Below are 17,284 nucleotides of genomic sequence, written 5' to 3'. Positions count from 1 at the left end.
CCTTGTGTGGAAGCTACACAAACATGGGAGACCTCTCTTTGAACAGCACTAGATGACCCTCTTTTCCGTCCCCCAGGGTCCTACATAGGGCCTGGAATAATACTGTGTTCTGCACCCTTGCTGGTCGGAAGCTTGGAATTTGGACTGATTCACTCCTGCCTTTTGAGAGTTCTGAAAAGTCCTTGAAAGTCTCCCTGATACCTCCATAAACATGCTTAAAGACTGAAGATAATTCCAACCTCAAGATACATGAAAGTATGAGTATTTGCACTGAGGAAGTGTCCAAGTGTTCACTTTTGCCAATAGTGAGATTTTAAGTTAAACTGTAAATTGGGAAAGTTTAATAACATAGACAATCAGACCTGCTAGGAGTTCACAGATAGAAGCCACCTCTAAAAGGAAGATCAACAAAACATTAGCTCAACAAAAACATTCAATGAAACATCACAAAACTTTAAGTCTTTTTTCTTATGTAGGGGACATGTGTGTGATGTTGAGCAAAATTAATGGAGCACTTTCTTCTGATTTTTACTACTTACAGAAAGCTTAACTTAGAAGTTGCTGGTGATGGTGTTTCTCTACATTTTGCATCCACACACACTAAGAAAATGTCGTACAGAAAAAGAAACACACAGAATGCATTTACAGAATCAGAGAACAGCCTGGTTGCAGGAATACTGGCCAGTAGATAGTACACTTGGCTACCCAAATTCTTACAAATCTTCACATGTTTAGATCTCCAGATTGGGTTATTCTGACTACACAAGACTAACTTGAAAAATGTAAATGTGTATTTATATCAGGTCATTTTCTTTGGAGCTATTATTCTGAATTGCAATCATGGCTCAAAGAAAGCCCAGGATCAGGTGGGCTCAAATTCTGTTACGATATCTTTATTGCCTGAACTTTGAGTTGTTTGAATTAGATCAGTTAGGTTTATAGGACACTTGTTAAGGTGTGTACTTGAACTTCTTGATAATTTTTAAACCTAAGAATCACAATAAAACATAAGCACATCACAATGAAATCTTTCATAAAAATTAAGTCAGTTTTTTTTTCCCCCTGCTCTGAGGATAAATTCAGTCCCCTCTCACACAAAGAGCCAAACCCTGAGCTGAAGCCGTGAGTTAGCAGCCTATCAGCCTTGGGGAAAGAACCTACTCTCCATGCAGGTCTGTTGGGAGCAACATGCCACAGGAATTTGGCCTCAAGGAGACAAGTAGGTGAAAAGAATATGGGAAATGGGGTAGACAGAGATACCACAGCCCTAGAGACTAAACTAGAAAGAGCAGCTGACTAAATGATCAATGTCAGAGACACATGGAGATTAAGACATGCTAAAAACACAAAGATGAAACTGCCACAATCAATGATGTTTAAAAAAAAAACTAGTGGTCATGGCAGAGGCCTTTAATCCCAGCACTTGAGAGGCAGAGGCAGCTTGATCTCTATGAGTTTGAGGCCACCCTGGTCTATAGATTAAGTTACAAGATAGCCAAAACTATATGGTAAGACCCTATCTTCAAAAAAAAAAGTTGCAAATCAGGAGAAGGACAAATAGTTTGGTAATTTGGCATATCAAATGAAAACAAATCCAGAATGAGAAAATTTTATTACAGGGGAAGGGGATTGCTGGAATAGCGAGAACAATCCCACCATAAGGGTTTTTAATAGCTCAAAGGCTATGAAGAATAGGATTTTTTTTCCCCTAGGGGAAGGCTCGACCAGACATTTTCCAAAGTGCCTGATAAGGGGCAGTGGGATCATCTGGGAACTGGCTTTTTTCCCAAAGCCAGCAGATTCCTAGGGATCCTTAAGGGGCTTTCTATACTGCTTCAGAGAGTAGTAAGTCAAACTTCAGAATCCTAGAGGAAAAAACGTAACCAGTGTTTGGACAAGTTAACCAAGGGTTTGTTTCCACTGTTCTTGAAAAATGAACAGTTCAGCTAATCTATGAGGCAAAGAACCTGGACTGGAAGATCCTGTGATTGGCCTATTGCTAGTAGTAAAGGGAGATGTCACATCTAAGTCATATGGGACTCTGCAGTAGGCACTTTATCAACACACAAAAGGAGAAATGGATTGTTTCTTACTATAGTCATTTTCCAGGAACAAAGGGTTCGAATGACTTGTTCTTGCAGATCAGATGAATGGCAGAGACTACTGTTGCTAGCACAGAAGAGAGTCAATCATTTGGCCAGTAAGGCCCATGGAAGCTATCACAAAGAGAAACTTACACTGAGATAGGAATATAGAGTCCTAAGCAAAGAAAGCATGAAAGTAACCAGGCAATATTGTACAAGGTCAACAAACACCATGAAAGAGGAAGGAAGATGGCAAAGTTTGACATTTAAGGAAAGGGTATACTATTGTAGCACCTAGCCAAAAGGTCTGGCTCTGGATATGAAAATTCACCTGCATTAAGGGGAAATGAAATAATATATGTAGAAGTTGAAAAGTGAATTTATGTATAGTTTAGCAAAAACTGGGAATGTCAGGAATAATAGCACAAGGCAGTCACCAGCATCCTGATGAGTTCCCTTAACCTTACTTAGGTAAAGTTGGATCCTTAACCACACTACACAAAAGACTTCAGAATGAGCCAGAGTAAAACAAAATTAATGAGCTTATCAAGTATTTAGACTAGAGACATAAGAAAAGGACAGTAACATGTCCCAACCCCCCAGACAAGGATGTCAAATTCCCAAGAGAATATCACTCTTAGGTGTCTTTACAATGGCTATATACACCATCCTAAGGCTAAGTTACATTCATCAAAGGGTAACATTTACACCAAGGTTTAAGATTAAGCTAAGTTTACCTTTTAAAAAATGTAAAAGTTAAACATATTTAAGCTTGTTTACTTATTTTTATCTTAAGAATTAACTTTCAGTTTTGTAAATGAAATTGTATTCTTATGGGGTACATTCTTCATATTTGGAGAAGAGAAGTTATAATTTGACAAGTTTAAAATTAAAGACATTCTCGTCTTAAGTAAATACAGTTTATTTGTTAATGTTTTTATCCTGTTTGAAATCTTCAGGAAAACAGATTTTCTGTATAGTTAATTTTGGCTTTTTTAGTTATATTGAAGTTTTTTGAGATCATTAGGAAAGTCAAACTAGATCCCAAACTAAGAGATGTCTTTGTTTTCTCATAGTCCATTAATTTTTCTTGGCTTTTTATCTTTCCTCTATTTCCCCTTGTGAGATTTTGATCCTTTAATTTTGTGAAGTGGCAATGAACAAAGATCCATTTTCTAAAGCTTGTTCAGGTTGAATGTTGATCCTGCCTATAAGGGATCAATAAATCTGTTTGCCTGATCTAAGGAGGATATGAGAGATCTTGAGCTTAGAGATCTGAAAATCTTCATTTGATAGGAATATGAAAGAAATGGTGCTGTGACTTGAGATGTCAAAACAATAAAGTATGTACTATATTGTTAACTTTAATCCTTTTCTCTTCAGGCACAGTAATGACAGTAGCTATTTTTAGACTAAGTTATGATATCACTTAACAATTATTTTATTTTAAGTTATTGTCTGGGACAACAGACTCATGTTTCCCTTGAGTTCAATGTCCACTTTTAGTCTATATCATCCTTAGGAGGCCCATCTCTTTTTGTTGTGTAAGATGTGCTTGCTCTTACTCTGGGGATAAGAATATTTCTGTTGTGTCCTGGAGTGGTGCCTGTGTAGCACATTCACTGTTCATTTGTTTCTGAGTGGTGAGGGAATCTTCTCATTGGAGTGAAAATTTCCAAAAATCTGTTTATGCCTAAAATAATTATCAAAAACAAAATACAAGCAGAAGACATTCAGTGTTAGGTAACCATACATAAGAGCCATTACAGGGAGCCCACAAGGGATGAAACAATTGATAGCAAACTGAAAGTCTTTTTTCCAGCCACTTTGGGGGTGGCAGTTATACAAGCAGGCAGTTTGACAGAAGCTAAGTTAGCTGGGACATCTTGGTCTAGGGTCCTAGAATAGAGGTGGGTAATTTTCCATGGGATTCTCCATCAAGGAGATCAAATTCTAGTTAAACCTGAAAATGCCTCATCAAGAATACAAGATGGTGGGGCATTGGTGACACACGCCTTTAATTCTAGCACTTGGGAGACAGAGGCAAGCAGATCTTAGTGAGTTCATGAGGCCAGCCTGGTCTACAGAGTGAGTTCCAGGACAACTAGGACTGTTAGACAGAGAAACCCTGTAGATTGAGGGACACCAGCACTGTCTTGACCAGTCCCAGAACCACATTCCACAAACATTTGGCTTTAGTTGCTTTTGGAAGAGCTGACACAAGTGACTCCACTTGTGTTGTCGGCTTTGAGACAAAGTCTCAACATGAAACCCAGGCTAAAACTCATGATCCTCCTGCTTTAGTTATCCTGGTCAAGGTGTAGTCCTCATCATTGACCCATAATTGTCTATGCTCCAGTCTCTCCAGCAAGGTGATCTGGGGGAAATTCCAATTCCTTGGAGTGCCTTGCTTAAACAGTCCAGGTAACCAGAGTAGGGAAGCATACATTCTGGGCATTCTGATTACAAAACCTTTTGATGTTTTAACTTACACTATAGTCAAACTGATACAGGAGAAAGAGGTTGGAGGGGGGGGGTCCTTAAAAACAACAGAGGTTCTCTTACTCAAATGAGTAACCCCTCTAGGGAACAGAGTCCCTAATAATTGTAGGGGGAAAACAACTTCCTAGAAGCTATGCCCTCAAAATAAAACCTGAAAGACTCATTAACTGATTATTATTTCAATTATTGTGGAGAGTTTGAAATGCTTCAGGTTCACAACCTAATTTTACAATTTACCTTGGGCTATCTTTAGCCCCCGAAATAGCCTTTCCCACCTTCATGTCAGACCCATTGGAATGTGTTAACATAAACTAGCTTCTACCAATCAAAAGGTTGAGTTACCAGGTAGCATCGAGAGACCTACAGCTGAGATTTCCCCATTTTGCTTTCACTGCCTATTTAATGTTTCAACCAATGTATTTGAAAATTGCCTCTATGACCTTCTTTGTACTGTTATAAAAACTTCATAAATTTGGGGTAACCTAATCCATGTTCCCAAGCAATAATCCCTCATATTGGTGGGGGAGAGCATGCTTTGGGGTGTCTTGATCAGGTTCTTTTCTCTGCCAGTTAAAGAAATAAAAGGCAGGAAAATTCAAAACAGGTATCAGGAGAGAAAACTTAAAAACACCTCAGACAATAGTAGACAGAATCAGCAGTTGGAGAATGGTGTTTATTGGGGGTAAAGAAATGCATGGATACAGCAGGGGGCAGGAAGACCCTCTACAAAGTAGATCAGGGACTCAGAAGAACAAAAATTCCAATCTCTTCTTGAGGGATTGAAGTTTTCTAAAGCCTCTAAATAGTCTTCCTCCCCTAATTTAGAGTTGGTCAGTTTGAAGAAAGATAGGACAGTCGATTGGCCCAGAATTGTAGTGTAACAGGTCCTGGTCCAGCCTTGAACTTGTTGAGCCAGTCTACCCACCAGCACAGGCCTGCTGGGGGAAGACAAAAGCCTACAAGGCCTTTGTTTTAAGCTGCCAGGCTTTTGACTCAAAGGAGGATTATGAAGTCAGTTAATTTGGAAATTCACCACCTTTATTACTTTATTACCAGGAAACTTTAGTTTACCTTAGTCCTGGAAACCAAATTACTGAAGTTATGTGAATTTTCACAGTCCAACCAAAATGGAAGTGGTTTTACAGAACCACATGGTCCTGGCTAATAAACAAAAAAACAAGAATGTAAGTCAGTACCCCTAAATATTTCTAACACTTTAGGCCTCTGACAAGAACAGAATTCCAAAGGCTGTCTTAATTAAAAGATAAAGGGTCCAGACAAAATCTGTGGTACACATTATTCTGAGTTCCCCCCTTATAAATCTGGGATGCTCCTTTTTCCAAATTCACCTTTCTGTAGTAGCCATTGTGGACACTGATGTGCTAGATGTTGCCATTTTCCAGGATGGTATAGCCCCCGTGCTCAGGTGGTTAATTTTCCTCCCTGGCACCTGAAAGAGCTCTGAACATATTGCATCCCCTTATCTTTATTTCCTTACCAAGTTTTAAAGGTAAAATAAAGTTAGATAGCATACCGTACTGTACTTCCTTATCAAGCTTTAAAGATAAGAGTAGGTATAATTTAAATACAGTGAGGCAGGTACACAGGGCCACCCAGCCCTAGAGAACTAACTTCCCACCGCCTCTGCTTTACCTGAAGCATTTATGAAAACCAGCCAGAAGAATATGGTGTATTTTGCAAGTCTGGGCTTGGGAAAATGAGACAAATTATTTGTCTCAAAAAAATGCATTTCTATTAGTGTCTACAGGAAGCAGGGGGTTGTTGGATTGATAGGTAGAAGATACTTATGCTTAGAGAATTCATTGTCTTTGATACATTCCTTGAAGGATATGTAGGGCAGAAACTGGATGAAATAAAATAAAATGAAAGGAAAAAACATTGTTGGGTCCAGGGGGGTCGCGCAAAGACTGGAACACCACCAAGTCTAATAAACCAGAAGCAAACTTAAAAATAAGAAAGTAAAAAATAGAAAACCACCACAGGGCACAGAAGATTATCAGCAAGAACACAGCAAGAGGTAGTGTTTGTTAGGCTGTGGCCAAAGGCCGGTTTCTGAACTCACTTTTTATAGTACGGGCACCAAGTATTAGGTCTGAACAAAGAAATTTTTAGGATCTTGCCCTGACCAGTCAACGTAGACCCTAAGGAGGGGAGTGAGTTCTAACGTCAATGGGTAACTAGGTAGCTATCATGAAATACGTTTCAGAGGAGATTACAGTGAAAGTTACTAATTGCAAGAAAACAGGTGTCTTTAGCAATTAGTCAGAAAGGGACTGCTAGTAATACCAGAAGGTTAGTAAATTAGAATTATTTGGTTCTTAGGCTGGGAACTTAGAAGATAGCAGAAAGCTTCTCACACTATCTCAAGGTAAAACTCAGATACAGATGCCATACTTTATAACCTCCATTATCAGAGCTCATTAGTTAAACCAGGTTCTTGCATGTGTTCAGTGTTTCTCCTGGTACCTCCGGGCAGTGTATACTAAAGCCCCATGCCTCCCCTTTGATGGTGCCAGTTTCCCATAACATAAACAGTGCCTAACCCAGAGATCACATAGCTCTGTCTCCTAAAGGCTAACTCAACTGAGTTAGTTCATATCTGTCTTTTATCAAGGATGACCAGGACACTACTCTCAGTTTGCAGAGAGAAGCATGACTGTTCCTAGGTATTGTGGAAGAGAAAGTTTATTATAGATATGGTGGGAGAGCACAGGTAGAGGCAGGGACATCTGGGAGAGTTCAGAGTGGACTAGCTGGCGCATGTGGGGAGGAGAGAAGGGGAGAGGGAAGCCAGGTGTAGCAGCCAGGAGGCCAAAGGTACAAAAAGGACTAGTAACCAAACTATCTGGATTATATAGGGAAGAGCCTCTGGGCTCAAACCCTGGACTGGAGAGTGAAGGGTAGAGGATGGGATATATAGCCATACCCAGTAACAGGTAGAGACTGAGGGATGCTGGGGGTACCTGGAGGCCAGGTCTGCTTTAATAAGCCCTGCTTTGAAATTTAACAGAAACTAACTTTATCTTTCTCTTTGAAATTCACTTTCAAGCCTGATCTCTCAAACCCTGTTAAAATACTTAATTTTTCAGGTTAAAAACACCAATGCTTGCAGAAAGAAAGAAGCAACTATCACAAGTGTCTCTTTCTGAGAGTTAGAGCCACCTAACAAGGGTTGATTGTACACCTAAGGCAACAGGGAAGAAGGTCTGGCTGGCAGGATTTTGTTTACACTGTATATCAAAGACTGACAAAGGAAAGGCTATTCTCTGATAAGGTATGGCTCCTATCTTATGAGTTTATTTTTATCTCTGTAGTTTTTAGTCTGTTCTGTTACTTTGGGCTATTTCCTATTGAGTAGGGGATCACAGCCAGAATCAAGAAGGAACAGAAAAAACAAACCTGCAAGATTAAAGTCAATGGTATAAATGTTTAACTATCAACTTGCAAACAAAGGAAATTCCCAGCTCCATTGAAAAGTTGGGAGGGAATGCACATTAGCACCTAATTCTATTATACATCCATTATACATATACAACAGACCAAAGTGAGCTCCAGAGCACAGTTAATAAGTCCTTGGGAAGCAATAGGCATTAAGTTTATTACCTTTGTTTTACGTATACTTAATTACACATCTGTAGAACTTAGTTTCATTGAAGTGAAATTTATACAACATAAAATTAATGATTTTAAGTTGTGTAATTCAGTGACATTTAGTACATTAATAAAGTTGTGTAACAACCATCTTTAGCAAATTCCAAAATATTTTCCTTACCACAGAAGAAAACCTCACACTCAAATGCAGCCCATTCCATTTCTCCTCCTATTTCTTGACCCTTATTAATCCCTAGGACTTACTACTGGAGATTTTCATACGGTGCTTGACATTCTGGCTTCCTTCCCTTACAACAATGTTGCCAAAGTCCATCCATATTGCACCACATCAGTATTTTATTCATTTTATGACTTTTTATTGATATTTACTGAGCTCTACATTTTTCTCTGCTCCCCTCCCTGCCTCACCCCTCTCCTCTTTAACCCTCCCCCAAAGTCTCCATGCTCCCAATTTACTCAGGAGATCTTGTCTTTTTCTACTTCCCATGTAGATTAGATCTATGTAAATCTCTCTTAGTGTCCTCCTTGTTGTCTAAATTCTCAGGGATTGTGATTTGTAGGCTGGCTTTCTTTGCCATGTTTAAAAACCACCTATGAGTGAGTACATGTTATAATTGTCTTTCTGTGTCTGGGTTACCTCACTCAAAATAATGATTTCTAGCTCCATCTATTTTCCTGCAAAATTCAAGATGTCATTATTTTTTTTCTGCTGTGTAGGAAGTACTCCATTATGTAAATGTACCACATTTTCCTTATCCATTCTTCGGTCGAGGGGTATTTAGGTTGTTTCCAGGTTCTGAGTATGACAAACAAAGCTGCTATGAACATAGTAGAGCACATGTCCTTGCGGCACGATTGAGCATCCTTTGGATATATACCCAAAAGTAGTATTACTGGGTCTTGAAGAAGGTGGTTTCCTAATTTTCTGAGAAATCGCCACAATGATATCCAAAGGGGTTGTACCAGCTTGTATTCCCACCAGCAATGCAAAAGTGTTCCTTTTCCCCCCACAACCTCTCCAGCTTAAGTTGTCATCAGTGTTTTTGATCTTGGCCATTCTTACAAGTATTAGATGGAATCTCAGAGTTGTTTTGATTTGCATTTCTCTGATTACTAAAAATATTGAACATTTCATTTCAGCCATTTTAGATTCCTCTGTTGAGAGTCCCCTGTTTAGGTCTTTACTCCATTTTTTTATTGAATTATGTGTTCTTTTGGTGTCCAGTTTCTTGAGTTCTTTGTATATTTTGGAGATCAGCCCTCTGTCTGATGTAGGGTTGGTAAAAATCTTTTCCCATTCTGTAGGCTGTCATTTTGTCTTGTTGACCGCGTCCTTTGCTTTACGGAAGCTTTTCAGTTTCAGGAGGTCCCATTTATTAATTGTTTCTCTCAGTATCTGTAATGCTGGGGTTATATTTAGGAAGTGGTTCCTTGTGCCAATGCATTCAAGTATACTTCCCACTTTCTCTTCTGTAAGGTTTAGTGTGGCTGGCTTTATGTTGAGGTCTTTGATCCATTTGGACTTGAGTTTTGTGCATGGTAAGAGATATGGGTCTATTTTCATTCTTCTACATGTTGATATTCAGTTATGCCAGCACCACTGGTTAAATATGCTTTCTTTTTTCCATTTGATTTTTTTTTTTTTGGTCAAAGATCAGGTGTTCGAAGATGTGGATTGATGTCCAGGTCTTCTATTTGGTTCCACTGGTCCTCCTGTCTGTTCTTATGCCAATACCAGGCTGTTTTCAGTACTGTAGCTCTATAGTAGAGTTTGAAGTTAGGGATTGTGATGCCTCCAGAAGTTCTTTTATTGCCCAGAATTGTTTTGGTTATCCTGGGTTTTTTGCTTTTCCATATGAAGTTGAGTACTGTTCTTACGAAGTCTTTGAAGAATTTTGCTGGGATTTTGGTGGGCATTGCGTTGAATCTGTATGACTTTTATTTTATCATGACTACCCCACAATTTGTTTATCTGCCATCTTTTTGGATACTGTGACTAGTCCTGCTATGAACATTTCTATGTAAGCACACATGTGAACACCTATTCTCAGTTCTTTAGAGCATATGTCTAGAAGCAGACTCCTGGTCAGCATAATAAATTCAGTACTAAATATGCTCAGGAACTAAGAGGTGTTTCACACCTTTATCATTCTGAGAAGGTACCCTCAATTCCTACTTTGTTATTTTTATCATGAACTGGATTGGACTTCGTCAGATGCTTTAACTGCATAAATTAAAGCAATTGTGTAGAATGTCTTCCTTTTTTGTATTAATGTGAATATTACATTCATTATCATTCCTTATATTTCATTATATTACATTTATTACATCCATTATCTCTCAGGCTTATCTGCCTGAGAGAAACTCCACTTGGTTAGTATACACTAATTTTTATATTTCTGGACTCCAGTTGCTAATAGTTTTTCACTTCATCATTCATGAAGGATATTCATTTATTGATAGTTTTCTGTAACATCCTTGGTTAACTTTGGCACTAAGGTAGTGCTGACCTGACATTATGAGTTAAGAAATGTTTTCTCCTCTCCCATTTCTTAAGAATGTGCTAAAGATTGGCATTAATTTTTTAAGTAATTGGTGGGATTCACCAGCAAAACATTTGGACTGTTAGGAAGTCTTTGATTTTGAAGGCTATCTCTGCTAAATTTATTGAGAATTTTGTACCTCTACTTCAGTTTTTGTTTAGTGCTCTTCTTTACCTCTTTAAGCAAGGTTATCTAATTCATTGGTTTGTATATTTTTCACAATAAACCCCATACTGGTTTGCTTGTTTTGTTCTATTTTGTTGTGTGAACATGTACAGTATATGTGTCTATGTTACATGCACATAACTGAAATGTGATGCTTTGACTAGGTTTGCTGGCCAGTTTGATCCTAAGATCCACTTGTCTCTGCCTCTCTATTCTGAGGTTACAGGTAAATGCACCCATGCCTAGCTTTTGTTTGTTTGTTTGTTTGTTTGTTTTTTGTTTTCAATGCAGTTTTTTTAGATTTTTAATCTTAGAGATTATATCATTTCCTCTTTCCCTTTCCTCTATCTAAACCCTCCCATGTACTCAGCTTCTGCTCTCTTTCAAAATTATGGCATCTTCTACATACACACACACACATATATATGTGTGTGTATGTATGTGTATATATGTGTGTTCCTAAATACATAATTTACAGAAAAAACATAAATACATCACTTTAAGATTTTCAGTCTATATTGTTACTCTTATGTAGGTTTTCAGGACTTCAGGACTACCCATTTGGTATCAGATAACCAACTGGTGTGCTCTTCCCTGAGTAAGACTATTTCTCCTGCTATCAACATTCTATAGTTGCTTATAGTTCTATGTGTAGAGTCAAGGACTTCTCTCTTTCTCATTAGCATGTATTTTGTTATTCTTGTTCAGGTCATGTTTAGGCAGTCATGTTGGTAAGACTTTCTAAGTATATTTTCCTAATAGACACAATCTCACAGCAAACTCCTTGTTTCTCTAGATTTTACAGTTTTTCTGTCCCCTCTTATGTAATGGTCTCTCAGCCTTATGTGCAGGAGTTATATTACAGATGAATCTTTTGGTACTGGACTCCACAATACTGCATTTTGATTTCCTGTGGTTTTCTGTATTTGTCTCAGTCTGTTGCAAAGAGTTTTCTTGATGAGGAGTGAGACTACATTTATCCATGGGTATAAGGATAAGTATTTACAATGTAGTTAGAGATTGTGCTGGTTCAGTTGTAGGTTCTCCTCCTAGACCCATAACTTCATTAGCACTGAGTAGTTAGCTAGGTTTCCAGTACCAGGCATTATTTTCCTCTTGTTGAGCAATTCTTAACTTCAAATGGAAAGCTATTGGTTATTTCTAAGCAAGGTATTTGTGACACAACTACAGCCTTCATGGCATACTGGTTGTTGTGGTGATCCATAGGGATCACAACTAGGTAGGACTGTTGGTTGTTTCTATCCTTTGGAAGCTTGCATAGTTCCATCTGCTAACATGAAAGCTAGTTCTCAGGAAGGAATCTTTCAGGTCAGATCAAGCTCAGATATGCTGGCCTTGTGTCTGAAGTGCATGGTATCTTTAGCAATAGGGCGTTATCTTCTACCTCTAAGGGTGTGGAGAGTAACCAAGAGCAATAGAAATAGCACACAATGTTTTGGGAATCTCTTGAACAACCTTGATCTGAAGGGGGCTTTTCAGTTTCTTGTACCTTTTGTTAGGGTTTTTATTAGATGGTCTATAATTTGGAGGAAGCACTGCCAGCCCAGATTAAACTACACATGTGTATTTATACACTGACATGTATTTTATAAGTATTTTTCAGCAGAGAGTTAATAGTATGATTCCTTGTGACTTTTTCAGGCATCCATGCTGTTATTTTACTTTTTTCTGTATTTATCTCCTTCCCACCTTCTTAGTTAAAACCCCCACCCATTCTTCTCATGTCCTCCTTTAGGTCACCTGTGCCTTGTTTGTTATCCCCTTCTCTATTGCTATACACACACACACACACAGAGAGAGAGAGAGAGGGGAGGGGAGGTCTGTTTTATTTTGCTGGTTCAGCAGTATTTCAAGTTATATACTCAATCTGAAGATTTGGATTTGGAACTAGGAACCTCAGATGAGAAAGAAGAAGTGTTGCTTGTCTTTATGGGTCTTTCTTTCTTTCTTTTCTTTCTTCCTTTCATTCTTTTGTTTTGTTTTGTTTTTGTTTTTTGTTTTGGTTTGACTTGGTTTTTGAAGACAGGGTTTCTCTGTGTAGCTTTGGAGTCTGTCCTCAAACTCACTCTGTAGACCAGGATGGCCTTGAAATCACAGAGATCCACCTGCCTCCGGCTCCCGAGTGCTGGGATTAAAGGCATGTGCCACCACCACCCATCTTTATGGGTCGTTTCTTGCTCAATACAATATTTTCTAGCTCCATCCATTTACCTGAACGTTTTATTATTTTATTTTTCATTAGGACTGAAAAGTACCCCATATTGTATATGTACCACATTTTTATTATCTATTTGTTGGCTGAAGGATATTTAGATTGTTTCCATTCCCTAGCTATTGTGAACACAGCAGCAATGAACATAGTTGACCTGTGGAGTAGGGTATCAAGTCCTTCAGGAATATGACAAGGCAAGGCACAGTTGGGTCATATAGATAGATTTTTAAATTTTTGAGGATTCTCCACACTGATTTCCAAAGTGGCTGGAATTTGCAATCCCACCAAAAGCAAATGAGGATTCCCTACCCCCTCCCCCGTATTCCCACTACCCAGCATTTGTTGCAAGTTGTTTTGTTGATCTTTGCCATGTTGACTGGGATAAGATGAAATCTCAAAGTTGGTAGTTGTTTTGTTTTCTCTTTCTTCCTTTTATCTTTGAGATTATAAATCATTTCCAATTTCCCTCGTTTTCATCTAAACCCTTCCATATATCCCTCCTTGCTCTTTTTCAAACTCATGGCCTCTTTTATCATTGCTGTTACAAACATGTATACAACAATCAAAGTCGTTTTGATTTGAGTCTCTGCAATTGCCACAGATGATGAACATTTTTGAGTTATTTTTTAGTCATTTTATTATCTTGAGAATTCTCTGTTCATATCCCAGGCCCATTTTTTGAATGGTCATTTGCTTTCTTGCCTCAGATATGCAGATGGAAACATTCTTTTCCATTCTGTGGGCTTCCACTTCACCTGATAGATTGTTTCTTTAGCTGTACAAAACTATTTTAGTTTTATAAAGTCCCACTTATCAATCGTTGCCATAATTGTTGGACAAATGAAGTCCTATTTAGAAAGTTTTTCCTATTCTTACCTAGATGATATAATGTACCACCTATTTTTTTTCCATAAGTTTCAATGTTTCAAGTTCCACCTTTGTATCTTTGAGCCATTTGGAGATAGTTTTATGCAAGGTGATAAATATGAGCCTAATCTTTTTTTTTTCTTTTTTATGGGGATTTTTTGCTTACTTTTTAAATTTCATTTTACATTCCAACCACATTTCTCCCTCCCATCCCTCTTTGCCTCTTCACCTCCCATCCACTCCTTCCAAAGGGTAAGGGTTCCCATGGGGAGTCAACAAAGCCTGGTCCATTAAGTTGAGGCAGGGCCAAGCCCCTCCCCCACTGCTTTAAGGCTAAGTATGGTATCCCACCATAGGGAATGGCTCCAATAAGCTAGCTAGCTCATGCACCAGAGATAGACCCTGGTCTTACTGCCAGGGGCCCCACAGACAGACCAAGCTACACAACTGCTTTCCATATGCATAGGACCTAGTTTGGTCCCTTGGACACTCCACAGCTGTCAGTCTAGAGTTTATGAGTTCCCAAGAGTTTGGTTCAGCTGTCTCTGTAGATTTTTCCACCATCATGATCTTGACCTCTCTTGCTCATATATTCCCTCCTCCCTCTCTTCAACTGGATTCCCAGACTTCGGCCTGGTGCTTGGTTGTGGATCTCTGCATCTGATTCCATCATTTACTGGATGAATGCTCTATAACAACAGTTAGGGTATATGGGTCTAATTTTATTTTCTGCATGTAGACATCGTTTTTCTGGCGCCATTTATTGAAGATGCTTTTTATTTCTCCAGTATATGTTTTTGGCATCTTTATTGACTATAAAGTCTATAAAAGCCTTTATAGTCTTTATAGGCTGTAGTTGTATGTACTCATTTTGGGTCTTTGATTTTGTTCCCTTGGTCTACATGTATGTACTTGTGGCAGTCCTGTATTGTTTTTATTACTATGGCCTATAATATTCTCAAGATCTGGTGACTCTTCCAACTTTGTACGTTTTGTTCCAGATATCTTTTTATTTATTTATTTTTTTGGCTATTCAGGGTCTTTTGTGGTTCCATATGAATTTTAGGAAGTGTTCCTATTTCTGTGGAGAATAAGATGGGGATTTTGAATTAGGATTGCAATGAATCTGTTAATGACTTTTAACAAAATGATAATTTTCACAAAATTAATTTTACCAATCCATGAGCATAGGGTATCTTTCCATTTTTCTAGTGTCTTTATCTCTTTCTTCAGATATTTCAAGTTTTCATTGTCAAGGTTCTTCACCTCCTTCTTTAGGTTTGTTTCTAGATATTTTATTTTCTTTGAGGGTATTGTGAATAGAAATGTATCTATGATCTCTTTGTCTGTATGTTTGTTGTTGGTATATAGAGAAGCCGTTGAATTATTCAAGTTGATTCTATATCCTGCCACATGGCTGAATTATTTTTATTGTCTCTAGGAGTTTTCTGGTAGAATTTTTGAGATCTTTTATAGATAATATCATGTCAACAGCAAATAGGGATAATTTGACTTCTTCTTTTCCTTTTTATGTCCTTTTATTTTCTTCTATCTTATTGTTCTAGCTAATGCTTCAAGCACAATATTGAAAAGGAGTGAGGACAATTCACAAATCTGTCTCATTCCTGACTTCAGTGGGATTTCTTCAAGTTTTTCTCCATTTAGGATGATGTTGGTTGTGGGTTTCACATCTATACCTTTTATCATATTGAAGGTATTTCCCCTAGTTCTAATCTCTCTCAGACTTTTATTGTGAAGGCATGATGAATTTTGTCAAAGGGTATTTCTACATCTATTGAGATGATCGTGTGATTTTTGTCTTTAATTCCTTTTATATGGTTTGTTACACTTACTTGTGAATGTTGAATCATTTCTGCATCTTAGTCATGGTGTATAATCTTTTTTACATGTCTGTATTCAGTTTACAATTATTTTATTGAGCATTTTTTAATCTACGTTCGTCAGGTATACTGGCCTGTAGTTTTCTCTTTAGTGTTGTCATTGTTGTGAAACTGGTTTCACAAAAGGAGTTTGTGAGTGTGCCTTCTGGTTTTTTGTTGTGTGTTTGTTTATCTGTTTTAAATAGTTTAGAAGGATTGGCTGTAGATCTTCTTTGAACATCAGGTAAAATTATCCTGTGAATCCATCTAGTCCTGGACTTCTTTTTAATTAGAAGGCTTTTTATTGCTATTTTATTCTACTCATTTGTTATGGGTCTGCTTAGGTTATTGACTACTTCTTGGTGTAATTTGGTGGGTTGACTGAGTATAAAAAGTCATCCATTTCTTTTAGGTGTTCTAGCTTAATGGGAAACCTAAAAGTATTCACTTAAATTAATATAATCAGAAATGAATAGGGAAATATTACAACAGACACCAAAGAAATTTGGAATATTTTAAGTACTCCCTTTCTTTTGATTAGTTGGATCAGTGACCTGGTAATCTTGTTTCTATTCTCAATTGTTATATTTATGAATTCTTTGCATTGTTTCTTTGTTTCTATTTCACTGATTTCAGCTCTAATTTTTATTGTTGCTTGCTATCAAATGGGTTCAGATTTGGTTTGTTCTTGTTTTTCAAATCTTTTTAGTTGTATCATTATTTATTTGTACTCATTCTGGTTTTTTTAAGAAAAGATATTTAGAGCTATAAATTTCCCTCATAAAACTGCTTTCAGGATGTTGCAGAAGTTTTGGTGTGTTCTTGCATTTCCATTTGGTCCAGGAAATTTCTTATTTCTTTCTTGATTTGTTCTTTGACACACTCATCATTCAGCAATGAGTTGTTTAATCTCCATAAGTTTGTGTATTTATTAGAGATTTGTTTTATGTCAATTTTAAGTTTTATGGCTTTGTGGTAAGATAGGATACAAGAAATTATTTAAGTCTCTCTGAACTTGTAAAGATTTATTTTGTGTTCCAGAATGGTGTCTATTTTAGAGATGATTCCAGGTGCTGCTGAATGTGTATTCTTTGATTTTGGGGTATAATGTTCTGTAGATATCTGTGAAATCCATTTAATGTACTATGTCACTCAGTTATGATGTTTTTGATGTTTCTGCTTACTTTTTCTGGCCAGATGAGCTACCTATTGGAAAAAGTGGGGTGCTGAAATCACCAACTACTAATAGGATAATATTAGTCTGTGCCTTTCAATCCAATAGTACATTTTTTTTATGAAACTGGTTGTATCAGAGTTTGGAGAACATATATTTAGAATAGTAATGTCATCTTGGGTAAAGGTCCCTTGATTAAAGTG

General features: G+C 37.6%; 1 protein-coding gene across 2 annotated transcripts in view; it reads left to right on the top strand.

The window, feature by feature from the left end:
- Positions 1 to 1,101: 1,101 nt before the first annotated feature.
- Positions 1,102 to 17,284, top strand: part of LOC142849526 (interferon-induced very large GTPase 1-like) — a 28,727-nt gene continuing 12,544 nt past the window's right edge. The window contains exon 1 of one of the 2 annotated variants that reach the window (XM_075971796.1): positions 1,102 to 1,219. In XM_075971796.1, coding sequence (XP_075827911.1) covers positions 1,189 to 1,219 — 31 coding nt within the window. In that variant the 5' untranslated portion in view covers positions 1,102 to 1,188. Of the gene's footprint in view, positions 1,224 to 17,284 lie in introns of both variants that reach the window. The other variant, XM_075971797.1, reaches the window with a different exon arrangement.

This window comes from Microtus pennsylvanicus, chromosome 5 (genome assembly GCF_037038515.1).
Source record: "Microtus pennsylvanicus isolate mMicPen1 chromosome 5, mMicPen1.hap1, whole genome shotgun sequence".
NCBI lineage: Eukaryota > Metazoa > Chordata > Mammalia > Rodentia > Cricetidae > Microtus > Microtus pennsylvanicus.
Note: the sequence above shows the minus strand (reverse complement) of the source record. Positions and strands in the feature narration are given on the sequence as shown.